This window comes from Bison bison, unplaced genomic scaffold (assembly GCF_000754665.1).
Source record: "Bison bison bison isolate TAMUID 2011002044 unplaced genomic scaffold, Bison_UMD1.0 scf7180017864498, whole genome shotgun sequence".
NCBI classification, from domain to species: Eukaryota; Metazoa; Chordata; class Mammalia; order Artiodactyla; family Bovidae; genus Bison; species Bison bison.
In genome coordinates, this window is record NW_011495057.1 from 920,164 (window position 1) to 948,028 (window position 27,865).

A 27,865-nucleotide genomic window follows, 5' to 3' on the forward strand; every position below is an offset into this window, starting at 1 on the left:
TGTGGTGTTGGAGAAGACTCTTGAGAGTCCCTTGGACTGCAAGGAGATCCAACCAGTCCATCCTAAAGGAGATCAGTCCTGGGTGTTCATTGGAAGGACTGATTCTGAAGCTGAAACTCCAATACTTTGGCCACCTCATGTGAAGAGTTGACTCATTGGAAAAGACTCTGATGCTGGGAGGGATTGGGGGCAGGAGGAGAAGGGGACGACAGAGATGGCTGAATGGCATCACCAACTCCATGGACATGAATTTGGGTAAACTCCGGGAGTTGGTGAGGAGAAGGGGACGACAGAGATAGCTGAATGGCATCACCAACTCCATGGACATGAGTTTGGGTAAACTCCAGGAGTTGGTGATGGACAGCGGGGCCTGGCGTGCTGGGATTCGTGGGGTCACAAAGAGTTGGACACGACTGAGCGACTGAACTGAACTGAACAATCATCCATAATACGATAACAATCCGATTACATCAGCTACCTATTAAGTCAGTTAATACCAGTTGATTTGGGCAATTTGGCAACGTACGTTGTACAATCAAACCTGAATGATTTTATTCTGAAAAAACCTGCAACGCTCCAGGGAGCCATCACTGTTCACAATTCCCACTTAGGGACAAGATTACGCAAAGTTATATTTTTGTTAGCGTCCCGTACTCTCGCTGGATATCCACGAAGGGAACCAGGTAAAGCGCGCCAGGCTTTCATTTAGGAACACGTGCAGGTGGGTAAGAGCTGGTAGCAGGTGTTTGGGTCAGTGCTTCTTTCCCCACCGCATAATTCCAACGGAAAGACGACTGCCCCTTGGCTTCTTATTGGCCAAGTGAGCGGAGACGAGGGAGGAACCGGGCAGAAGACTACGTCTTGCAACAGGTGCCTTAACCCTGGGGGTTGGCGCCACTGGCTATCCAATCAGTGCCGAGTACTGCGTTCCTCCACAATCTTCCTCGTTCAGTAGAGTCCTCTATCTGCCAGCAAAATGAACGAATCCCCACACATTACATTGCTACACAAGCCACGCTTGCATTCATGACTTCACGCTCCTCAGCAGCTCAGGGATACAAGCGTTATTTTTATTTCTCAGAAAGTGGAACTGCACCTGAGCTACAGGGCCCGTGACCTTCGAGGCAGAGGCGCGAATCCGGAGGTGGGACCACTCGTTCGGGAAGAAGGACTTTGATCCGACGGCCACTGCCGTCACCTCCCCAGCCCGGAGCTCCCGGATAAGCCGCCTGACTTGGATTCTCAGACGGCTACCACCTTCCCTTGCGGCCCATCGAGCCGTAACCAGCCGCCATTCACCCGACTTCCCAAACCAGGAGAACGCCGGCCAACAGCCCGAGCGTCCCGGCTTGTAACCCGCAGCGTGTACAGGGCGAGGCCGCGCATCTGCAGTCACCCATGGGTTGTTACCCACGAACCCGGATCGGGCGTTGAGTGGCTAACCCTGGCTCCCAAACGCCCTCCCGACCTCCGTCACAGGGAAGGTCCCTAACACCACCGGACCCGCCCCTGCGCCCACAAGCCGCTCTAGCCGCGCACGGAGCCGGCACTCTCGTTGCTCCCGCCGTGACGTCATCAGCGGGCGTCGCGACGAAGTGGCGGGCACGCGCAGCCAAGAAGATGTCTCCGACGCCGCCGCTCTTCAGTTTGCCCGAAGCGCGGACGCGGTTTACTGTGAGTTGCGGAACGGTGGGCGCGGCCCCGGCCCAACGCTATTTGTTGCTCTCCTCTCCCTGAAATTACTTGAATTTTGCACTGGGGTAAAGCGGGGACAGAGGCGTTACGCCGCGGCGACGGGTTCCCGGCCCCGTCGTGGGCTGGGGAGGCGGCAAAGGCGCTTTACCTGCCTCTTCCAAGAGTCCTCTGCGGTCCGCCTCCTCCTTTCCGCCGGCGGGTCCCGGAGCCCTGCGCCCTTCGTGGAGGGCTCACCCGCAGACTACCTCCGTTTGGGTCCTGCTCCTCTGCGGTGCTCGCTTAGCCAGGCGGGTGTTTCCAGAATTGGCAGGGGGCTGCTCTAGAGGGAAGGCGGGAATGGTTTTAGTCCAGAGAACCGGCTTCCGCCCCGCCTCCTAACTGCCAGGTGGCTCTTCTCGCCGCTTATTCATCACCCTTTAACCCTTTGTATCTCACTCCTTAGAGATCGATGAGGACGGTCCTAAGTGGGGCGAGGCAAATTGATCAGCTTGGGAAGGGTTGTCATCTGTCATTTTATTCTTCCGCCTTGGGGAACAGTAATTTAAGCATTTGGGGGAAACACTTTACAGGGCTTTTTGATGTTAGCTTATTTAACTCAGAATAGCCCTGTGAAGTAGAGTGTTTAATTATCCGCAGTAGACGAGATAGAAACTGAGACAGCCCGTCCCCCAGCCCCCGCCTTTGTTGTTGTTCAGTCGCTAAGTCGTGTCCGACCCTTTGCAACCTCATGGACTGCAGCGTGCCAGTCTTTCCTGTCCTTCACCATGTCCTGGAGATTGCTCAAACTCATGTCCATTGAGTCAGTGATGCCACCCAACCATCTCATCCTCTGTCACCCACTTCTTCTGCCTTCAGTCTTGCCCAGCATCAGGGTCTTTTCCAGTGAGTCGGCTCTTCGCATCAGGTGGCCAAAGTTTGGAGCTTCAGTATCAGTCCTTCCAAAGAATATTTAGGGTTGATTTCCTTTAGGGTTGACGGCTTTGATCTCCTTGCAGTCCAAGGGACTCTCCGGAGTCTTCTCCAGCACCACAGTTCGAAAACATAAAAGTTAAATGATTTGCTTCACTGTTTTTTCTGACTTCAGACTCAGTATTCTTCTTATGTTGCCCATTACCAAATGAAGAACCTTGTTCTAAGTCGTTTGACCGGATTCGTCCCTACTTTTCTATAATTCTGCGAGGAGAAACTGTTAGGTGTGTCCAAGGTCATATCAGTCCTGGAAGGGACCATTTAATAGGAGATCATCTAGCTCAATGCTTCTTAAGATTGAGAATGGGTTGGGATCACCTGGGGATCTTGTTAAATGAGATTCTGGTTCGGTAGGAATGGGGCCTGAGATTCTGCATTTCTAACAAGTTCTCAGGTGATGCCACTGCTGCTGGTGGTAATAAGGACCCACAACAACCCATATATGTAACTGGTGAGGAGAATGAAGTACAGAGACAAAGGGTATGCTCTGGATTACGGACTTCCCGGGTGGTGCAGTGGTAAAGAATCCGCCTGCCAGTGCAGGAGGCAAAGGAGATGTGGGTTCATTGCCTGGGTGGGAACGATCCCCTGGAGGAGGGAATGGCAGCCTACTCCAGTATTCTTGCCAGGAGAATCCCATGGACAGAGGGGCCCGGTGGGGTACAGTCCATGGGGTCACGAAAAGTCGGACACCACTGAGCTTGCACGCACCAAGATTACGCAGCCTACTCACAGAGTCAGGAATGGACCATTTCCTGTATAAATGTAACTCCTGTGATATGACAAGATGATTTGCCAAGTGTATGTGAATTTTCACAGAGTGAATGACTTGGCAGTATTTTTCTTTTTCAGTTATGACTACTTTGTGACAGTCAGCAGGTTTAGTACTTTAAGACATCAGTGTTTACTTGATGTCAGGGACTGTGCTGTGCAAGCTGCCTAGGGGAGGTGGGACTTTTGTTGGGTCTTGAAGAGTGGATAGAATTTACATGAGCATATGGGAAGAACAATGTGCATGGATACACTAGAGTGAACTTGATAGAAAATGATGGAAAAATGGCTAGAGCCTAGTGGAGAGTATGTGTTTGGGGTTACTGGGAAGGTTGGATAGATTGAGCGGGATAACATTATTAAGGACCTTTAGAGGAAGCTGTGAAACAAAACCTGTAAATAGGGGGCCACTTAAGAGATTTTTTTTTTAAAGCAGAATGAATAGCATATTTAAAGGAAAGGTAGGCGGGAAAACCTGGAATGAGAAAACTGAGCTTGGACGCTCTCAACAAGCTTCAAGTGATGAGTAAGTAGCATTTGAATGAGAACTACTGCTGAAATGACTGACAGGTAATTTTTCTCAGGTATAAACATTTTTTAGTTAGACATACAATTAATGAGTGATATGTTTTTCAGTGAACAAAAAATCCTTCAACTTATGTGCTTTTTTTTTTTTTTTTTCCTTCTAGAAATCTACGAGAGAGGCCCTGAACAGCAAAAATATCAAGCCCTTGTTGAATACCTTTAGCCAGTTACCTGGCAGGTAAGGCGTTAATATCCATGACATGGGCTCATTGAAATCTTTATACTTAACCCTGAGCTGTTTTAAAAATGCAGGTGTTTTTTGTTTTTAATAGTGAAAATGAAAAAAAATGTACCCTTGACCAGGCTTTTAGAGGTGTTCTAGAAGAAGAAATTGTAAGTATGTTTTTCCTTTATTTATTGTTAAAATTTTGCTGGCAGATTAGTAAATATTATTTTTTAATTGGCTTTTATTCTTAGAATATTTAACCATGACTATTTTTTTTCTGGAGGGAACTACTTAGTCTGGGAAACCTAACTTGGTCATAGTCCGCATAGGAGTTACATCATGAATAAGGGTTTTGATAGCATAGGTGCAATTTAAGAGTTTGGTTTAATAAATTAGCAGAGCCCTCTGCCATTGAATATGTATACGAAAAGTTGGCATGAGGTCTTCCTGAGCAAGAACTAGAACTTGAAGATGGGCCCTGTCTTTGCTGTATAAACAGCGACGCATCCTGGAGTGGATGAGAAGTCTAGTCCAAGGATGTTCAGCACGTATTCCAGGCCCTCGTTTTCCTTATCAGCATCCTCCTTCTCAGTTAGTAATAGATAACAGGAGCCTATCCAACTTTAGTACAGAAATTTAAACGTGAAAAATCTGACTTTGTGTACCATTAGTGGAGCACTCAAATGAAAGGAAAAGTTCCAACAGTTTATTCTTCATTTAGCAAAGCTTGGATCCCAAGAAGCTAGATTCTTTTCCAGTAGCCATAAAACTGTCCCTTTCTTTAGGACAGTTCTGAATTCATTCTTTCTTCTTCAGACCTAGTCACCTGTTGTCAGGCATTGGGCAAGGTTACCTTGCTTTTTTGGGCCTCAATTTCATTTGTAAGAGAGGAAACACCATTTTTACAGGGTTGCATAAAACGGCACTTAATAAACACTCAATAAATGCTGGTTTTTATGATACTACCACACCTAAGCATCATCTCTCTTCTATTATTAATAAACCCTTCCCAGACATACTAATGCACTAGTACAGTTAATCCCCCTGGCCCAGTCTTTTGTCTGGTGTCTTTGAGTGACTTAATGGCCTCAGCGCATCTGTGCTTGATTAGCTTACAGGCTTAATCATGCTAATATAACCATCTTCCCAAGACTCTTGGATTTTAAGTGAATCATCTGCTGCTTATTTATTTAATATACTTCTATAGTTAGGGCTCTTATCATTCATTTGTAAAATATTCTTAGTAATTTTATCCTCTGTGAGAAATATCCTTATCCAATGTTTGTGATAATGTCAGAGGGTATGTTTTTCTTATTATCAAATTAGTCTAAATTCTGGTTCCTAAATTAAGTTGTTTTTTCCTTTGTTGGTAGATAAATCATTCATCATGTGAAAACGTTTTAGCTATTATTTCTCTTGCTATTGGGGGAGTAACTGAAGGTAAGTATGGTTTGGTTTGGTTTTAAAGTGATCCTAGACTTGACATGCTTTATTGAAAACGTATTCTCTCCATACCTCTCTACCTAGTTGATTTTGTTCATTTTTCAAATTCTGCCTACCTACCCCCATTGCCAAGAAGTCCCACTGAAATCAGCTCCCAGTTATTTCTTGTCGCTAGTATACACTGCACACTTTGACATTTCTTTGTTCTCCACTTACTTCGTTCATCCAGTGCCTATTTATTGAGCATCTACTATGTGCCTGGTACTGAGCTAGGACTTGGAGATTCAGTGGTGGATAAAACATATTCCCTGCCTATAAGGAACCTAGTGGTTCAGGGAGAAAACACATGTAAATGTCTTATTGGGGGTAATTGAAGTGGGAATGAAGTATAGTTGAAGTGATTCTTTAAACTTCAGAGTCTGAAGGGACCAGGATGGGCTAGAAAGAAAACTGTAACATAGGAGCTGGGGTGTAAGAGCTGTAAAAAAAAAACGAGCAGAATGGGGAGAGGATGATGAGAACCATGAGGAAAGAAGCAGGAGGGTAAGTTAGGATCATTTGTAAAGGGCTTTGTATGCTGTACTAAAGAGTACCTGTGGGAAAGGCATGGGATGGGGAGAAACTGCTGGCAGGAAAACTGGGCAGACATTGGTTTAGATGGGCCAGGGGTAGTAGGAGGTAGTTTCAGCAGACTTTTAAAAAGTGACTAATACACAGTAGTAGCTCATTAAATATTTGCATAAAGAAGCAATGAAAAAGTAGCTCATCGGTACTCTTTTTTAATTAGTCTCGTTAAAATATTACTTTGATTTATTCATATAATTTATGTAAAAAGTGCCTTTTAATCTGTAAAGCACTATTCACATTTATTATTTTGGTACTTATTCCTACAAAAAAACTGAAACATACAAGTTAAAAGTTATCTTCCAGTATAGCCACAAGCAATTTTGTGAACTTAAGTAGTTCATAAATTTTGGCTTTAGAAGTTAAACTTATATGAAATGCTTATTCATCATTCATTTATTAAGCATATTCTAACGAGTACTGCAATGGAGTGTTCCTTGCCAGTTCCTGTCAAACAGTTTGCAGCATCTACTTCATTCATTGATTATCCTGATATGATACTCTTGTAAACTGGTAATGTTTTTAATGCTTCAGTCAGTCCAGTTCAGTCACTCAGTCATGTCCGACTCTTTGCAACCCTATGGACTGCAGCACGCCAGGCCTCCCTGTCCATTGCCAACTCCTGGAGCTTGCTCAAACTCATGTCCATCGAGTCGGTGATGCCATCCTACCATCTCATCCTCTGGCATCCCCTTCTCCTCCCACCTTCAATCTTTCCCAGCATCAGGGTCTTTTCCAATGGCTCAGTTCTTCGCATCAGGTGGCCAAAGTACTGGAGTTTCAGCATCAGTGCTTCCAATGAATATTCAGGACTGATTTCCTTTAGGATGGACTGGTTGGATCTCCTTGCAGTCCAAGGGACTCTCAAGAGTCTTCTCCAACACCACAGTTCAAAAGCATTCTTCGGTGCTCAGCTGTCTTTATGGACTCTCACGTCCATGCATGACTACTGAAAAAACCATAGCTTTGACTAGACGGACCTTTGTTGGCAAATACTTGAAGTTATACAAAGTCTGTGTTTAAAACTTTTACTTTATTTGAGAAAGATACGGACTTAAGAACTCAGTTAAGCCATGAATAAAAGTTTAAATAACCTTTTTATTTTAATTTGATGGGAAAAATTTCTTCTTGAGACCAATATGATTGTATTGTTTATTATGTGACAGATTTTCAAATTGTCCATAAACATGTTTTGTTAAACTCAACTTGGCAGATAATTTATTGAGCTTCTGTTATGTCAGACTCTCCACTGGTGAAAACTTTCAAAAATGCCTACCTTTAAAAAGCTCATAGTCTACATAACAAAAATTAACAGTTTGGATATAAGTACTATAATTTATGTACAGTGTGCTTTTAGAAGCAGAGATGTAGTAGCCTGCACAAAAATACCAGAAGCGTATTTTAGATGCAGTATGTACTATATGCTTTGAAAGACTAAGTAGGAATTTACCATGTGATAGAGAAGAAGAAGCCTATTTAGGCAGAAAACGTAAACAGAACCATGCAGGCTTGAACATAGCAAGGTGTTTGGGAACTCAGGAGGGGGTGTCTGTGGCCAAGGTTAAGATGAAGCTCAGAGGGCAGCACAGAGGCTGGGACACGGATTGTGACATTGTTGGGGAATCATGTTATAACCCAGCTCATCAGAATGACCAGTGAAGCTCCATTTTTAAATGAGACTGCCAGGCTTTCACTCAGTTGTACTGAATCTTTGAGAGAGGAATCTAGGTAATTTTCTTAAGTTCTGTAATGATTAAATGTGTGTTATTTTGCCAAATTATACTTCAGCTGAGGGCAGAGAGTATGTCTCTAATCTCTTGGGTATACAGGACACAAAGTATCACAACTTAGTTAAAGGACTTGGAGGTCATCTGGTTCAGTCTTGTCTCTGGCCTGTCCTGTCTCCCCTCAGTAACATCCTGGACAGGGGTCCTCTACTCCCGTTGATGAAGCTCACCATTTGATTTCTGTTAGCTGGTTCTGGTGATCAGATTTCCTTTGCATTGAGTTGAACTTTGCTGCTTTATGCCTCACTGGTTCTAGGCAGTATCCCTCATACTACATTCCAGCTAAGATCTTTCCAGTGCAGCGCAGAGCTGGAAATACTACTTCCTGTTTCTGAACTACTGTGTTAATGCAGTATTAGCACCCCACTCCAGTACTCTTGCCTGGAAAATCCCATGGACGGAGGAGCCTGGAAGGCTGCAGTCCATGGGGTCGCAAAGAGTCCGACACGACTGAGCGACTTCACTTTCACTTTTCACTTTCATACATTGGAGAAGGAAATGGCAACCCACTCCAGTGTTCTTGCCTGGAGAATCCCGGGGACGGGGGAGCCTGGTGGGCTGCCGTCTATGGGGTTGCACAGAGTCGGACACGACTGAAGCGACTTAGCAGTAGCAGTAGCAGGGGCTAATAGTGCCCCTAGATACTTTTTTTACATATCATGCTGAAGTGGCTACTTTTCCTAAACCCTTAACAAGTATTAGTATCTGTTACCGAAAAATAGAAGGAAGAATGAGCAGGGAAATAAAAGCATTTTTAACTAGCCTAGATGACCTTAAAGTCTTTAGTTTATTGCTTTAGTAAGATTGAATTTAGACATAACTTTTTATTTTACCAATTTTCCATTGAAACAACAGTATATTTTAAAAGTATAGTAAGAACTGAAATTAGTATCAAACCTTTTTGTTATCTTTTTTGAACTAGATCTTTTCAAATGACAAAGACAGTTTAAATTTAGCATTATTACAGAACAGTTGGAAATGAGGAAAAGGGAAAATACTAGTCCCAGTTCTTCCACTTTAAAAAACTACCGTTTATTTTGGTATATAATTTTAGCTTCTCTAGTCTTTTTAATAGATTTTATTGTTACAACTATAATATCCATACAGTTCTGAACTCTGCCTTTTTCACTTGACATTAAATCATAAGCATTTTCCAAGTTGTTATAGTCATCATAACCATTGTTTTTAATTGGTTGCATTATATTCTTTTGAATAGCTTAGTGGTGAAGAAAACAGACTGGAGCCAGACTGCCTGGGTTAGTATCCCAGCTCTACCGCTTACTGGCTCTATGATCTTGGGCAACTTATTTAACTTCCCTGTGTCTCAGTTTTCCCATTCTGTAAACTGGAGATAATGTTCCCCACCTCATAGGGTTATGAGGATTACACGTGTTAGTGTATGTGAGGCACTTACTGTGCCTGACATATAGTAAATGCTCTAGAAGGATTATCAAGGATGCCACATACCAAAACTTAAATAAACTTAAGTATATCTTCCTTGGGGACTTTTAGGTTGCTTCTGTTTCTTGCCTTTCACAGCCTTGTTAGGATTGACAAAGTGTACCTTTAAGATTATCTTCAAAATTTTTTGCATGAGCTCTCTTTCTCAGCCGTATTTTAAACTTTTAAATTGGCTTGTGCTCCACTTGAAGGTATTTGTACGGCATCTACACCTTTTGTATTGTTGGGAGATGTTTTGGACTGTCTTCCTTTGGATCAGTGTGACACAATATTCACTTTTGTGGAAAGAAATGTTGCTACTTGGAAATCAGTAAGTGCCTTAGTTTCTTTTTCTACTAACTTTAGCTTTCTATAGATCCAGAGTTCTGAGGGTAGTTTGTTTTGTTTGTGGCTTTTATTTCTGACCTTGCTGATGGCTAAAAAGTTTGTCTTTATGAGAATTATATGTTCTGCTCTCTTGGAAAAGCCAAGTAAGAGTCACATGGAGAAAAAAATGACAGTACAAAATTTGAGTAGAAACAGTTACCTTGAAAACACACACTTTTACATGTTTTAAAAGTTACTTAGAATCGTATTTGTTATATGTTTGAAAATATTTCATTAAAAAATGTCATTTGCTTGGAAGAAGTGAAAGCGGCATAGTAGATTCAGCACACATTAGTGTTCTTTAAAATCTTACTTCCTGTGACTTACTATTGAAGAATGTGCAGCAACGTCAGAACAACTAATAATTTCTGTCTTAATTTCAGAATACATTCTATTCTGCTGGGAAGAATTATTTACTACGTATGTGCAATGGTAAGTGAGCACTAAATGATTGGTTTTTAAGAAGGTAATATGGCCAGGAAACCAGGTGGTTGAATTAAACACAGGTGATAAAATTTTTTTTAAGTAGATTGTATTTTCATTTTAAAATAGCAGTCTGATTTATTAAAACTGATCATTTGCTTTAAATTTATCTATTCCTGTTCTAGGTATAAACTTAATGAAAACCAAAAAGTTGAGTGAAGTTTATCTTGCCCATGTTAAACTCATTTTATTTTTAATTTTCTAGTCCTTTTTTTTGTGACAAAAAATAGTTTCTACCCCCATTTTGAGAACTACTGCTTTAGGAAAATACTTTTGAACTGGTTAAGACATTTGGATATATTGTAATAAATATAGAATGATCTCTTCTGTGTAACCTTTGTTTCCATTTGTTGTTAGATCTCCTACGAAGATTATCAAAATCCCAGAATACAGTCTTCTGTGGACGAATTCAACTCTTTTTGGCCAGGCTTTTCCCTTTATCTGAGAAATCAGGTGAGCTTTGGTACATAAGTTGCTTTGCAGGAAAATTTTTACCTGTTTTTCATGGACTAGAATATACCATGATGATTAAAAAAAAAAAAAAGATTCTAAAAAGTTGAAAGATAGCATAGGAAATTGTCACTTGTTTTTCATTTACTTGTAAATAGTTGTACCTATTCCAGTGCATAATACAGGTAACACTCAAATAAAGCCATTGATTCTTTAAGTTCAAAGTTTATTAATAATAATGTACAGTTAAATCACATTGAAATATGTAGACATGAATCATGTTTTTATTTCATTTCCTAATACTTTCCAATTTTTCTGCTTCCATTTTCTTCTTCAATCACTGCTGTTTAGCCTCATTTACTTTTGTTCATTTCTTATATCATTGTGAAATATAACAGTAGTATGAAAAGTGCATAAAGTAAGCATATAGTGTAATAATTATAAAGCGTATAGTTGGGTAACCACTGTTCAGGTCCAAAAGTGAAGCATGGCCGTTCTCTCGAGCCCTCCACAGTCTGTTTAGATATGCCAGATTTTAACTGTCTATCTGCCTCAGTCACCCCTTCCTTGCTGCTGTTGCTGCTAAGTTGCTTCAGTCGTGTCCGACTCTGTGCGACCCCATAGATGACAGCCCACCAGGCTCCCCCGTCCCTGGGATTCTCCAGGCAAGAACACTGGAGTGGGTTGCCATTTCCTTCTCCAATGAATGAAAGTGAAAAGTGAAATTGAAGTCGCTCAGTCATGTCTGACTCTTAGCAACCCCATGGACTGCAGCCTGCCAGGCTCCTTCGTCTATGGGATTTTCCAGGCAAGAGTACTGGAGTGGGGTGCCATTGCCTTCTCCAACCCCTTCCTTAATACCAGGCTAATCTACCACCTACTTCACATGTTGTTGTAAGGATTAAATGAGTTAAAATATGTGAAGAGCTTACATCAGTGCCTGCTTGTGGTAAGACCTATAGTGTGTGTTAGCAGTGGCAAAATCACCTGTGACTTTATTTTTGTCCTGCTGTATCTCTGCTTTTTTTCTTTCCTCTTATTTAAATGTGGTCAGGATTAATTTCAATTTACCAGTGTATTTACAACTTGTATTTCTGATCCTCTATCTGTGACTATTTTCTCCTTTAGACTTTTCTTTAGTGCAAATTTTGTTTTGTCTGAAAATCTTTATTTCTTTACTCTTGAAGAATGGTTGAAGATTAGATAGAATGGTTGAAGTATAGAGATTGTAGGTTGGCACTGGATATAGGATTTCATTTAGTGGAAGGTCATCATTACTTTGCCTGTGTCTTCTAGAGAGGAGTCAGATGTCAGTCTAACTCCTGTGAAGCTAATCTAGTTTTGTTTTGTTTTTTTTTCTCTCTTTGCTCTTGAAATTTTCTTTTTCTTTGAATTTTTGTTCTTTTGTTTGTGGGGTTTTTGGTTTTTCAGTTTTATATAATGTGTCTAAGCATGGATTTTTAAAATTTATCATTCTTCAGATTTGTGGGCATCTTGAGTTTGTGCATTGGTTATCCTTCATCCACTTTGTAAAAATTTAAACTGATATTTCTTCAGCTATTGTGTATGCTGCTTTCTCTTTATGGAACTCTAGTTAACATTCTGTACCTTGTCTGTCTCTTACACTTTCTACATTTTTCATCTGTCTCTCTTTCCATCACATCCTGCGTGATTTCTCTAGAAATGTTTTCTAGTTTACTACTTCTCTGTTCATCTATGAATAATCTGCTGCAAAATGAGTTCTTAATTTCCATAATTGTACATTTCATTTCTAGAAAGTCTTTAAGTCTGCTGTGTCACTTTTTAGTTTCTTATTCCCTGTTTTCAAGCTTGTTTTTTAGTTGTCTCACCAGGGTAAGCGTTGTTACTTCTACTTATGTGTCTGATAATACCAGTGTCTTAAGTCTTTGCGGCTGTTTGTCACGCACACTTGTGCCTGCTTCTCACTCATGGTGTCTTATCTCTTTGTGTGTTTCTGGTTAGCGTTTGATGTTATGTTTGAGAAGGTATTTGAAGGAATAGTTTGGAGGCCTGGGTTAGATACTTTTCTCCAGAAAGGGCTTTCATGACCCGCCAGGCACCTTAGAAGGTACTATGACTAGTGTAAGCTTACCTTCATCCAGCCCAGCTCAAGGTCTGTGATTGCTCAGGTCGAGAAGACTTGGCACTGGGCTGCAGTTTGGTTCATCCCTACCCGAGGACGTAGTCCTGTATGTCCCAGCCTAGAAGATGGTTGGGGTAGGATTTATTAGATTCCACACCTTTCTTGGACTCAGATTTATTTTTAACATCCTCACTTCAGGAAGCTGCTAAAAGAGTGGCTCAGTTTTGCAACTGATTCTTCCTGTTTGACAGACAGAAGTGGCTTTGAGTGCTGACGCTGCATTGCTTATCTTTCTTGCCTTCTTGGTTTTTGCCATATATTCCTCACTGAATGTTAGCTCTCTACAGTTTTTAAGAAAAACCAATTTTTCTATTTCATTGCCTAAAACAGTGCTGTGAACCGGGTTTATGCTCTGTAGGAATTTATAGAATTAATGTAATTGATCCAAGTTTGTAGTTGTCCATAGTGAGAGGATTAATCTGAATTGTTAATTAGCTGGTTAATTATTAGCCTTCTGTTACTGGAAGCTCAACTTTTTCTATTTTTTAACAGCTTTACTGAGATGTGAATTCACATACCATACAGTTGTCCATTGAAAATGTGCAGTTTTCTGTTTTTTAGTATATTCACAGGGTTGTGCAGTCATCACTGCAGCTGATTTTAGAACATTTCTCCTCCTATAGGAGCCCTGTGCCCGCTGTCATTCTGCACTTACCCCCATCCCTGCCTTTCTCCCAGGCCCCGAAGAATAGGTCATCTACTTACTCATCTCAGGATTTTTCCTATTCTAGACATTTTAAAAAATGGAATAATACAATATGTGGTCTTCTGTGACTGGCTTTTTTAACTTAGCATCTTCAAGGTTCATCTGTGTCGTATGTATCAGTAGCTGATTCTTTTTTACAACTGAATGATACTCTCTGTATGGATAGACTGCAGTTTGTTCATCCATTTATCAGTTAATGGACACTTGAGTTGCTTCTGCTTTTTGGCTATTGTGAATAAAGCTGCTGTGAGTATCTGTGTACAAGTTTTGTGTGGATGTGTGTTTTCACTTCTCTTGGGCATATACATAGAATGGAATTGATGGGTCATATGGTGACTGTTTTGGAGAAGGAAATGGCAACCCACTCCAGTGTTCTTGCCTGGAGAATCCCAGGGATGGGGGAGCCTGGTGGGCTGCCGTCTATGGGGTCTCACAGAGTCGGACACGACTGAAGCGACTTAGCAGCAGCATGGTGACTGTTTTAATTTCTCCTGGAGGTATATATCAGAGTAGAATTACTGGGTCACGTGGTAACTCTGTGTTTAAGTTCTTGATGGGCCACCAGACTGTTTTCCCAAGTGGCTGCTTCATTTTACAGTCTTATCGTTGATGCAAGTGCCTTCCGGTTTCCAAACATACTTACTAACAGAAGCTAGGTTGGCATTTGGGGATATCTTGTAGTACTTATTCTTTTCTTGTGTTTGTAGATGCTGAAGAGTCAGTAGAGTATATCCCAAGACCTTTAGAAAGCTGTTTTAGCGTGTAGTTTATCCATTAAATTTAGTTAAGTATGACTGAAATTTTTAACCTAATGGAGAATTATGTCATGTGCTATTGAGTAACAGAGAATAGACAAAGATATTTTAAGTAAGTAATACAGAATGGTGAGCCAAGTTCATTCACTAGCTTAATGACTTCATCTAGCATATTAGTTTTTCTTAAAAAAAAAAAAAGGCTTTTTGTTTTAAAATAATTTTAGACTTAAAGTCTAGAGTATATGTATATGTAAAGATACTAGATATAAAGTATGTGAATAGCTTCACCTAATGTTAACCTGTTACATACTATGTACATTTATCAAAACTGAGAAATCAGCATTGGTGCAGTACTTTATTTAGACTTCATCAGTTTTATCGCTGCTTTCTTTGTTGTTTAAGGATCAAATCCAGGATCCTGCATTTAGTTGTGATGTCGTTTTAATCTCTCCAGTCAGTGACAGTTCCTCAGCCTTTGCAATTTTTTTCATGACCCTCATAGTTTTGAAGAGTCCTGGTCAGGTATTTTGTAGAATGCCCTTCAGTTTATGTTCGTCCAGTGTTTTTCATAGTTAGATTGCAGTTGTGGATTTGAGGAAGAAGACCACAGAGGTGATGTGCTTTTCTCGGTGCGTCGTTTCAGCATGGTGTTGATGTATCTTTTTACTGGGGATGTTATCCTTGATCACCTAATTAAGATAGTTGATTGCTATATTTCTCTACTACAAGCTACTATATTCCCCTTTGTAATTAATAAATATTTGGAGGGAGATACTTTGAGGCTTTGCAAATATTCTTTTCCTCCTTAAACCTTTGTCCACTGAGTTTAGTAGCATTCATCAGTGGATCTTGCCTATAGCGATTATTATTAGGTTTCCTGGTGGTGATTTTCTATCTCTTTCATACCTTCTACATTTATGAATTGGAATTCTTCTCTAAAGAAGAGTTGTCTCTGGAATTCCCTGATGGACCAGTGGTTAGGACTCTGAGTTTTCACTGCTGAGAGCCCAGGTTTGATCCCTGGTCAGGGAAGTAAGATCCCATAAGCCATGCAACGCAGCCAAAAAAAAAACACAACAGTTGTGTTTTCCCCCTTGTTTACTTATCAGTTCAGTCATCTATTTCAAAATGAAACTCATGAATATTTATTTTATATGAGTTATAATCTCACAATATCATTTTTTACTTTGTTCAGATTGCTCTTGTTCTCCCCCTCGGATCACTTTCATGCATCCTGATATAAAAGGATAGTTGAGGTGCATCATGCATTTTTCCTTCTCAGCCACTGGAATCAGCCACTTCTCCAAAGAGCCTGATTTGTCTTATTTTTAAGACAAGATCTGGGCCCTAGATATGCTAGTTATTTTATTACTAGAATATCACTGCTTCTAGGCCATCTCAGTGGACAGAGCTTGGAAAGATATGAATAAATACTAACATATACATATGCATCTTTATGTTATCTGTCTACATTTTTTTTAAATGACCAAAAACAGTGATATCATAGTGACTGATAACTTGTGAATCTAACCTCGCACCAGTAGACCTGCTTATTTCTAACTTCTTTCCCTGACAGTGAGAAACATGGCTCTCACTATAACTTTTTTTGTATATATTATTACACATTTATACTATCTGAGTAATACAGTTTCTGATTGTGCTTCAGCAAAATCATAAATTAGTACATAAAGCATTCTGTAAAATTGTTCTAGAATATTCATAAATAACAAAGCAACTATATCTGTATTAGTATATATAGAATTCTGCATACTCTAAAAGCACCTTCAAGAAATGAATTTTAGAAAGAATTTGAAAATCAAGTGTGATATTATTTCTGACTTGATCTTTTGCTTAATTAGTTATTTATCATTTTATATATTTTAGTTATATGACAACAAAGTTGTATTCTTAAACTGGTTTAGGTGTTTGGGTTTGCTTTGAAAATCTTTTTTTTTTGTTTTTTTAATAGGTCTTAACTTGCAGAGTCAGTTTAATCTGGAAAATGTCACTGTTTTCAATACCAATGAGCAGGAAAGCACATTGGGTCAGAAGGTGAGGCTGATGTGAAATCAACAGAACATATTTTAAGTTTGTTATTGAGATAACTAGGACTTCCCAGGTGGCACAGTGGTAAAGAATACTCAGGAGACATGGGTTCAATCCCATGTCTGGGTCAGGGAAGATCCCCTGGAGAAGGAAGTAACAAGCCACTCCAGTGTTCTTGCCTAGAAAATTCCATGGACAGAGGAGCATGGCGGGCTATACAGTCCATGGGGTCACAGAGTCGGACCCAACTGAGCATATGTGGCATTGAAAACAGTCCAGAGTTGGCAAATGGTTAGACATTCATTACCTGCTCTTCATTTAGGAGCAAGTTACAAAGTTTAAAAAATTTTTAATAAGATATAACTGATATTTCACATTAAATTAATCAGAATACTTTACTTAATTTATCCCTTAAATTATAATCATTGTCAATTTGGAAATGATACTGACTTTAAGATTTTTCCTTTCCCTTTTATGTATCTTTTAGGTATTTCTTGGACTATTCTGTGTAAACTAGTTGTTTAAAATTTTTCAATATGGAGCTGGACACCAAGCATATCCTAAAGTGTTCCCAGATAATAAGTGTTATGTGTACGAGTTGGGGAAGATTTTCAGAGTTCAATTAAAGCTGGGGGAAAAAACTACTTAAATTCCCTTTGAGGGTTAGTTACTGTGATTCATGGGAGTCCTTAGTGTACTAATGATCCTCTCACTTCTCCAAAGATCATTGTGTACTATATTTCCAAATCATGTTTTGCCATAGATTCTCTCTTCGTGGAGAGAATCTACTGACCACATTTGGAAAAGGACTGGTTTAAAACTTTACACTATGTCTTCATGATTATCTTATTGTCATACTGCTCTTGAGTTCTTGGATCCCTGTTGTATAGAATTCTCTCTGCCTGACAACTGCTTCATGACCAGATGTACATTTTTTAAAATTTAGCACACAGAGGACAGAGAAGAAGGAATGGATGTAGAAGAAGGTGAAATGGGAGATGATGAAGCTCCAACAACTTGGTGAGTGTTTAGAAGTTCAGATTTCTTGATTTACACAGAAAATACCTTAATGATTTACCAAGTACTAAGGTACAGAGAGGAAGGAGGTAGGAGAATGTAGACAAGGATGAAGGAAATAATGCTTACAGATTCCTTTTATTTGTAACTTTATATATATATATATGTCTTAAAATTTTAGCTCCTAAATCACTAATGGACTGAATCATTTGGTTTCTAAATTGTGTGCAGGCAGTCTGCTGTTTAGGTGTGGCCGACCTTATACAGATGCTTAACGTTTGAAAAGCTAATCACAGGCAGCTCCTCCCTTTCTCCCTTCCATTTCACTTTGCGATCATGGTGCTATATGGGTCACTAAACCTAGTTCCTGTTTCCTGTATAAAATTACAGTGTTTCTTGGAATATTAGGGCATGAAGCTTAGCAAAGATGCTAACTGTAATCCATAGGTTAAGGTTTATTCAGAAAGAATGGAATAAGCTAGTATGCAATTATGTTTACAGACAGAATTAATTTTAAGTGGTTATATGGAAATATTTTTGTAGATATTGGGGGATATGAAGTAGTTGATACTGCAGCCATTTTTAACGTATGGTTAATACTGAAAGACTTCATTGGCCGTTTCTGATAATAGGATTTGCTGATATAAAGTCTAAATGTCTATTTTAAAATCAAAAATTGAAACAGTTTATAGCATAATGATTGCTTGCAAAATTAAAAATTAAGAGAATATGTGTTCACACTGAAGATTTGTAATGTATCCAGATTGAACTAGTAATGTCATTTTTATAATCCTAAATTAATATGTACCTAATGTGTTTGTTCCTTACTAGGTCTCCTTAACTTAGTGTGTGGGATATAGCACCTTTGACTTTTAACATTAGAGTCAAATGAACATTAGTTTAAACCACATAGAAATTAATTTCTTTCTCATGTAAAAGTCTGAAGACAGGTGCTTCAGGGCTGATGCAGTAGCCCTCTTGAGGGAGGTCGTCTGGGAACCCGGGTTCCTTCTAACTTCTTAGTCCACTGTCCCCGGGTATTTGCTTTTTTCCTGCCGTCTTGGATGGTTCATCATCACATCTGCCTTCCAGCCAGGGAAAAGGGAAAATGGTGAGAAATGGCCCACAGAGGACATGTGACTCCCGCTCCCAAATGATTGGGCAGGACCTAATCACATGGCCACACCTGGTGCAAGAGAGGTTGGGAAGGCAGCCTTAAATTCTGAATGTATCCAGCCAAAATTCAGGGGTTCCATTACCGAAGATAAAGACAGAATAAGGGTCTGAGAACCCCTGAAATTATTTATAGTAAAGTTTATATAAGTATTTATGAATTTGTTTTCTTTTCTGGGGAAAGAGGCTTTCATTAACTTTTTAAAAGGATTTGTGCCCCAAGGAAAACTAAAGCATTTAGATATTTCTAAAAGGACTTAAATGATTTATTTAATGTAACATTTGTTTTATCAGCTCCATTCCAATTGATTACAACCTGTACCGAAAATTTTGGTCACTTCAGGATTACTTTAGAAACCCTGTGCAATGCTATGAGAAAATCTCATGGAAAACTTTTCTCAAGGTGAGTTGCCGTTGCAGAGTACCAAAAGCCCATTATTTTATAGCTAATGGCAGAGTCAGAACTTGACTCTTGTCCAGCACACTTTTCACTATTTAGTTCTTCTGACTATATGTTTTTATACCTATTTCATGATATAGATGGTAAGCTGTAGATTACTATGTAAACAGTTGATTTTGAGAGTAGTTTATAAATTATTTGAGGATTTAAAGGTTAGTAGTTACAGCTTTGGTTTTTTTATATTGGTTTGATTTTTTACATAGTATGGTCAACATGCATTGGTGAACTGTTTGCAGACTACATTCTGCCTTTATTTCACACAGAATTATTTTGCCTGTTCTGTTATTACAGGACTTTGCAGACTATGGCCTTGGACCACATCCAGCCTAATGCCTGCTTTTGTAAATAAAGTTAATACAATATTGGCAAACAGCCACACCAACAATTTTCCTATTTGTGATTGCTTTTGTGCTGTGATGGCTGACTTTTGTAGTTGAGACCATTTGATGAGTCATATGGTCTAAAATATTTGCTGTCTGACTTTTGCAGGAAAAATTTGCCTTTTTTTTTTTTTTTTAAAGAATTCTCTGTATTTCTTTCCTTGGCTACTTAAAGGTCATTTTGTCCTTTTTGTTGTAATCAGAATCTAAAGTTAATAGGTATAGCTTTTAAAAGTAGAATAGTGTGTATTCTGTGTTACTTTTTAAAGTTTTATATGCAATAAAGTTTTTATTTTATATGCAGTACTTTTTTTTTTCCCCTATAACTGTCCAAATTGAGATTAAATAGTAAGTGAGAAGTCACTTGGAATTGTCCCTCGGCTGGATAGAGTTTGACATCATGTTTTTATTTGGTCGCTGTCTTTAGCACAGAAGAGGCTTGAGAGTTCCCACTGCTGATTAGACAGCTAACTTTACTGACAAATCTCTTTATTCTCTCAAAACTTTACCTTCTCTGTTTTCTCCTTACACATACTACTTAAGAAATCACATATCTTCAGAAGTAGAGAGCATATTCTAGTTTTAGAATAACCATAAAATCTCACACAGAATAGTTTTATCCTATTTTGCTGTCATAATTTTTCTTCCTTAATGTGCCTTCAGTATGCATATATGGTTAACTAGAAATAAATTACAGATTATTTTGATATAGAGAAGCACTAAGCAAGTGATTGCGCAACAGTGCCAAATTAATTTGTATTTTTATTTTGCAGTATTCTGAAGAAGTCCTAGCTGTTTTTAAGAGTTATAAATTAGATGATACTCAGGCCTCAAGGAAAAAGATGGAAGAATTGAAAACAGGAGGAGAGCATGTATATTTTGCAAAATTTTTAACAAGTGAAAAGGTATGAATCTCCTTTTTTCACGAAGCACAGTAAGAAATATTTTTGTTTTTATTATTTAGCTGATACTCTTGTAAGTTAAATACAGTAGAAAAGTTTCTGACTTTATTTTTTGTTAAAACTGGTAAATGTTAGTTTGAGAGTCCTGTTTTTTTCTTGTAGAAGTAAGACTGATTTCAAAGGTAAACGAAATTGTTGTGCATTGTCTGTTTTGTAAATTTACTTTAGGATAAGTGGGTTTTAGTTACTTTCAAGTACATATATTTGAACCTTAAGTTAGGATTTAATTTGCATTTATGAAAATATTTTGTAATTTTCCATTTAGGTACAACAAGGGGTTTTAAAATTCCCTGCTAATTTTATTTATACAGTTTAATAAGTACGTTTTTTTCAGTTACAGTGCTAAGGGATTGTGTAAGTTTCTAGTCAGGATGGCACATTGAGTTTGTTTCAGCTCACTTCTTTTGCTCCAGACACATAGCAATGATAGGTAAAATATAAAAAGAAAACCACAAAGACAAAGCTGGGCTTCCTTATCCAAAGCTGGGTAAATATCTTCATGGACCAGAACTGCCAAGTAGTAGGTGAAAAGGAAGCCTTGGGCCGCCTGGATCCTATGTTCCAAGCAGGCGATGGCACCCAAGGGTTTGGCTATGAGTGAGACCAGTTGGGTTCCATGTGAGACGAGCAGCCAGAGCCACATTCACCTGCTTGAAGCCAGAGCCTGGGGTAGAAATTAACCCATTTTTGAAAAGAAGCTAAGATAGATATTACCATTCTTCTGCCAAAGGCTGTCCTTTCATTCAGAACTCTCTGATGAATTCCGAAATCCAGTGCTAAGAAAGATCACCAACAAAATCAACTATTGATGTATATGTTCCAGAACTTTATGTATGTTTGGATGATCAAAGAGATCACTGACAATAGAACATCCTTTGAGAATAGGAAATTGTGAAACTGAAAAATTTGAGCAGAAATGAAATAGAACAGTTTAATATGACAGCTACTTGAGAGTCAAATATGATCATTGAAAGCATAGCACATAGAATTGAACAATAGATTGGACATAGATGACAAGAGAATGAGTGATGAAAAGTTCACTGAAAACAGAGTACAAAGAGACAGATTTTTTTGCTAACCTGAAAGCAGTTAGGAGCCATGGAAGATAGACTGAGAAATTCCAGCATATATTTAAGGAGGATTTCCAAAGAACAGAAGGGAGAGAATGGTGGAAAAACTAAGGGACTGAAGAAAGTCCCAAGTTCTCACATTGAAAGCGTGCTGCAGCTGCCAAGCAGGGTAAAGAAAGATGAATGTACTTCAGTACATTATGCTGTTACCTGCGAGTATAAAGAGAAGACCTTAAATAGGCCACCAGAGGGGAGAGGGGAAAAACCCCACAAATATACTGGAACAGAGTCCTAACAGATATCAACAATAGGTACCAGAAAGCAGGGGAGAAATATTTCTGCTGAGAAAAAAAACAACAAAAAAACCCTATCTATCTAGAATAGTGTCTCCTTTACTGACTGTGAGCGTTTTCACCAGTGCAGACAGCGTGAGCTCTCCGGGTTAAGCACTGGAATCCCATTAGGTAACATTATGACAGAGGTATGGAAAGAAAAAAAGGCACAGAGAATTGCAGCAAAGAATGTAAGGAGGGATGTCTTGCCTGTTAGGCAGCAAGTTTATCTTAAATTTCAGCATAGAACCCTTCTTGTGCAATCTTCATATTTTCCCCATGTATTTCCAGCATACAATGCAGGCATTGATGAACCTTTAGAGTTTTACAAACTGCAGTTTGTTCGAAGACTTTTGCTGACACTCATGCCAGTTTTAACGTATGAGTGTGCTTCCACTCATCTGAGAAGGCAAACACAATTACTAAACCTTTATTCAGTACATGAAATAAAACCAACTTGAAACGGTCCTCAAGGTGGGGGGCCTGAGCTGCCGTCTTTCTTGTAACACTCTTGTACTCTGGGTCTGACGCAGGGCAGCTCCATGAATATCAGTGAACATAGTGGAAAGTTTAGGGCATACTCATCATTCTTTCTTGTTTTTAGAATCCCTTCCATGTGTGAGTCAAGCCATAGTTATGGAAACAAGAGAGTAAATTCTTTGGGGCTGCCAAGCAGCCATGACTAAAGATAGGGTTTAAGAAAAAAATACCCTGCCAATGTAGGCTCTGGATCTGGAGCCTAATTCTAAAGAAGAACAAATTCTAAAAGAATTGGCAGAGAGGACGGGTTAACTGATATAAAGATAAGAATAAAGCTGGAATGAGAAATGACCCATTGTGACTATGTTATTAGCCAGAGTAATAGAAATTAGTAATAACTATAGCAAAAGAACCATTAAAAATGTTAGCTCCTCGAGAGATGAGAGCACTACATAGTCAGGATTTACACAGAGACCTAAGTCAGTATATTTATAAGTGCTGACAGGCATTTGAAAAGAAACATTCACAACGAGGGTGGTCACTGCCACTTGAACAACTTCCCAGGATTATGTAGGAACTCGGTGGTCCCTTTAAACAATTTAAGAAAGAACTGTAGTACACTTGAGAGAGGTTATGTTTTCCTTGAAATCTCTCAAGATACACAGTTGATCAGTTTTATACAGTATTTGAGAAATAGGCAGCTCCTACAGCAATACCACTTTTATATCAGAAAGACTGCTGTCCTGTTCCCTACTCCCTGACAGACAAGTCCCTGGGCTTTCCCAGAAAAGCAAAGGCTACTCAATTAACAGAAAAAAATTAATATTAAAGTTTATACATTATTTTTACCAAATCATTAGGCAAACTGGAGATTATATACAGGCACTCTTACTTGAAGTAAAGGAAACATTCTAAACTAGCTCAGATAAGGCAGGGAGAAGCCCACATCACCAAAGGCCCAAGAGAAAATCACAGATTCGTGTGCTAGATGGCTGTTGGTTTGTCTTCCCGGGAATAGTGGTTTCCTTTTAAAGAGATATGCCTTTTATAATCTTACCCTTCTAGTTTGATTAGCTAAGCTTTGTAATTCCATTGGTTTGCATTAAGAAGCAATAAAAATAGACCTAAGAAGCTTTAAACTTATGTGGAAGAGAGAACACAAGAGAAATTTAACAACTGGAATATAGAGCACGTGCATAATAATTTGCATCCATGGAGGATGTATATAAGTAAAAACTGATCAAAAAAGTTGAAGTATTAGGGTGGAAAGAGACATACCACGCAAATACCAACAAAAAGAAAGCTACATAAATACAAATAAAATTTAAGGCAAAAAATGTTAAGTAGGATGAAGGAATATACCACTCCAGTGTTCTTGCCTGGAGAATCCCAGGGACAGGGGAGCCTGGTGGGCTGCCGTCTATGGGGTCGCACAGAGTCGGACACGACTGAAGTGACTTAGCAGCAGCAGGATGAAGGAATGCATATTAAAGGAATGAGCCACGAAGAAGATATCATACACTTACCTGCACTTAATAATATACCCTCAAAATATATCAGGAAAAACTTCAAACAGTATGAGAAATTGGCAGGTCCACAGTTATAGTGGGATATTTTAAGTGCCTTCATCAAAAACTGAAGGGTTGAGCAAACTAAAGATTAGTAGGTAGATGGAAGATTTTAGCAATAATGAACTTGAGAACCCGATGGTTCAGGCAGACCAAGATTAACAGGTATATGATAGGTTTGCATAATAAAAAAAATAATCCTGATGTATATGTGGAAACTTGTACACAAGTACAGATAATGTTTTGAGTACACATGCAGTGTTCACAAAATTTGTGTACTAGGTCATAAAGGACGTCTCAGCGTATTTCAGAGATTTCCTGTTGTGCAGAATACACACATTCTCTGGCCATGGGGCAATTAAATTAGAACTATGAAAAGGATAGTTTTAAAAGATGTGAATGTATGGAAACATGAAAAGCATTCTCCAGGAATTAAAGAGGAAATCATAATGGAAATTCTAAATTTGTTATAAATACGTTGTTATACAGCAGACTGGAAGTATTTTGTGTCATGTGTGTGGGTCACAAAGTGAGAGGTAAAAATATTACTTGAAATATTGAAAAATATTGCACTAATGAAAAATTTAAGAACGAACGACTGAGAATTTAATAAGCTGAAAAAGATACAGAATAAGCCTTGAGAGAAGTAGATAATAGCACAAATTAATGAAATATAAGAAGCTATAGAACATAGCAAAACCAAAAGCTTGAAAAGAAAAATTTTATAAAAAGAATTTTTGTAACAGTTCTCATAGAACAAGCCTGACCAAGAAAAAAATAAAAAGGTACCAATAAACATTGTTAGCAATAAAAATAGGAGTAATTGGAAGTCAAGAGACAATAAAATGTGTAAGAGACTATATTCTGAACTGCTGTATTTTTAGATCTAATGAAATAGTAATTTCATAGAATAATTAATTGCCACAATGGATTCACAAAGAAATTAAAACCCAGAATAAACATAGAACAAGGAAATAGTAACCAAAGTGACACCTTTCAAATTACATCAGGCCTCAATTTTTTTAAGTAGATATTATCAGTACCTCACGGAATAAAGGAAAAGCAACCTAATCTTATATAAGATTAATGTAACTTTTAAATGAAATCACGATAACGACAGACAAGAAAAAAAATGTATATATCAATTTCACTTATGAATAGAGATAAAAATATATTGTAAAAACTAATAAATCAACTAGTTATTTTTTAAAAATAAAGACTAAATAATAACTAGTGCTTATTACAAAAACAAATGAGAAGGGAATTCAAAAGAATTCTCAGTAATTTTAAGAACAAGACATGGATGTCTACCAACCATACTTCTGCTCAGTGCTGTAATGGAGGACCTAGTCATTTCAGTAAGAGAAAACAGAAAAGAAATGAGAGTTGTATGCCTCGGTAAGAAAAGACTGCACTGTCTGTATTTGAAGGCGATACAATTGTCTACAAAGAAAATCTGAGAGAACCAACAGACTTGTTTCAGTTGAGGAAGATTAAGCAAAGTTACAAAAGGAAAACATCAATAGTGTTCCTGTTAACAAAACGTTTAAAACAGCAGTGAACACTAATACCTGGGAGAGATCTTCATGGAGAAATGATAAAAATGAAGAGGTCTGATGACATTTATAGATAGGAAGACCCAGTGCTGCTCCTCTCCAAATATGTCCATAAATCCAGTGTGTTTTGAATCAAATCCAAACAGGCTCTTTAAAGGAACTTGAATAGTTGATCTTAATACTTTTATGGAAAAGCAAACGCCAAGAGTGACTAGGAAAATTTAGAAGAAGGTGGGAACAGTTGCCCTGTCAGACAGATATTAAGACCTATAAAGGTCTAATAATTAAAACAGAGAGTAAGTATCAGTACAGGTATAAAGAAGGAAAAAGAACTAGACCTAGACAGCATGAAAAGACAAGCCAGAATTAGGAGAAGGTATTCACCACCTCCAGAACCAAGAAAGGTGACTATCCTGAGTATTCCTTTGACAAAAACACAGCCACATGGAAAACTGGGAAGATGGTATGAATAAGTAACTTACAGATATAGGAACCTGCGTAGCTAATGAGCTGTGAAGTGAAGTCAAGTCGCTCGGTCGTGTCCGACTCTTTGCAACCCCATGAACTGCAGCCTACTATGCTCCTCCATCCATGGGATTTTCCAGGCAAGAGTACTGGAGTGGGTTGCCATTTCCTTCTCCAGAGGATATTCCTGACCCAGCGATCGAACCCAGGTCTCCTGCACTGTAGGCAGACGCTTTACCGTCTGAGCCACCAGGGAGGTCCAATGAGCTTAGAAAGGATGATAAACATTTGTAGTAGCTAAAGAAACTTAAATGATGAGATAATCACTTCACACAACAAATTGGCAAAATTTAAATATCCTAACAAAAAATATATTGACAGAACTCTGGGGAACAGAGAGCTAGTGCACACACCACTGCTGCTGCTCCTGCTAAGTCGTGTTAGTCGTGTCCGACTCTGTGCGACCCCATAGACGGCAGCCCATCAGGCTCCGCCGTCCCTGGGATTCTCCAGGCAAGAACACCGGAGTGGGTTGCCCTTTTCTTCTCCAATGCATGAGTATAAATTGAAAACAGCCACTTTGCAGAGCAATTTTATAACAAAGAGCAAAGTGAAAACTTCTTTTCTAAGAAGTGGGCCCTAGAGAATCACACAAAAGACTCACATTGATTGTAACTTATGTGTCTGTGAGTGAAAATGTGGGAATTACCAAATGTTCATAAGTAAAAGACTGGGTGGGTGGTAAACTGTGGTAAATTTTTTCCCGTTGAGTTTATAAAGCACCGAGAATGGATGACTTGGAACAGGGGAGCACATTGCTCACTGCATGTTGCTATAAATGCGCATTTCTGACTCCCAGCTACACTCATTTCTTAACGTGTTGTCTGTGCTGCTTCTGCCCAGCGACAACAGAGAAGTAGTCATGGTGAAGATGGTACAGCCACAAAGCCTAAGAGAATTTACAGGCTGACCTTTAACAGAAATTTGCCAACCCCTGAACTAGAGCTCCATGTATTAAGCTGTACATGTCAAAAATAATGTATGAAACAGCTTTTTGCAGAGTAAATGCATGTAGTGTGGTTTGAAAACATGCAAAACACCTTGATATTTATTGATACGTTGTATCTATAATAGTACATGCGTTAGAATCACCAACACCAGATACATGGCAGTGCTTGCCAGAGTGAAAGGAGCGTCTAGAGGGGCATCAACAGTTCGATGTTATTCTGTTTCTTTAACAAATGTGGAACAAGTAAGAACGTTAGGATTTGATATGCAACTGGATCTTGAGACATGAATGTTGTATTACTTAACTGTGCCTTTTTGAATTTTGAGAAATACTCCATAATTTGAAAATTAGGTATTTTGATCTGATATGTTAGTTAATATCTAATTTGTTAATCTGACAAATTAGTTAAGAATTTGATCAAAGAAAATGCTCTTAATATTTTGTTTTCTAGCAAAGATATTTTTAAGTATTTTGCATTAAAGTAACAGAAATGGAAGATTTCATATTTCAGTTTAGTTTTACAAGGGGTACTGTTTTGCTTTTTAATTTTCTTATTACCAAAATTTTCAAATGTGCAGAAAGGGATATTTTTTATGTGTACAATTTATTGACAGAAAGGCACATAAGGATAGCTAAGAGTGGCCTGAGCCTTTTTAGGTTTAGGATAATAATCAGAAAGGCTGAGGCCTGAGCCTAAGAGGTGCAGTAAAAACTAAGGACAATAAACGGCCCTTTATTCACAAAACAAAGACAACACAAAAATATTTGACCCATTGCATCATGTAAAGGTGTCATTTCTAAAATAACTGAAGAAAAGTAGAACCAGAAAGTGTATATTGTGGAAGAAAGAATACAATTGAGTGTTTCAGTTTTACCTCTTACTAACTGCTGTGTGACCTTGAGGGATCATTTTAACTTGTTG

General features: G+C 38.7%; 1 protein-coding gene across 1 annotated transcript in view; it reads left to right on the forward strand.

The window, feature by feature from the left end:
- The first annotated feature begins 952 nt into the window (after positions 1-952).
- The window catches only part of THOC1 (THO complex 1), a 37,659-nt gene continuing 10,746 nt past the window's right edge, over positions 953-27,865 (forward strand). Inside the window, exons 1-11 of the mRNA XM_010828905.1 lie at positions 953-1,674; positions 4,125-4,198; positions 4,293-4,353; positions 5,560-5,626; positions 9,693-9,811; positions 10,251-10,299; positions 10,708-10,803; positions 16,395-16,477; positions 17,418-17,491; positions 18,956-19,064; positions 20,275-20,406. Coding sequence (XP_010827207.1) covers positions 1,621-1,674; positions 4,125-4,198; positions 4,293-4,353; positions 5,560-5,626; positions 9,693-9,811; positions 10,251-10,299; positions 10,708-10,803; positions 16,395-16,477; positions 17,418-17,491; positions 18,956-19,064; positions 20,275-20,406 — 918 coding nt within the window. The 5' untranslated portion in view covers positions 953-1,620. The remainder of the gene's footprint in view (positions 1,675-4,124; positions 4,199-4,292; positions 4,354-5,559; positions 5,627-9,692; positions 9,812-10,250; positions 10,300-10,707; positions 10,804-16,394; positions 16,478-17,417; positions 17,492-18,955; positions 19,065-20,274; positions 20,407-27,865) is intronic.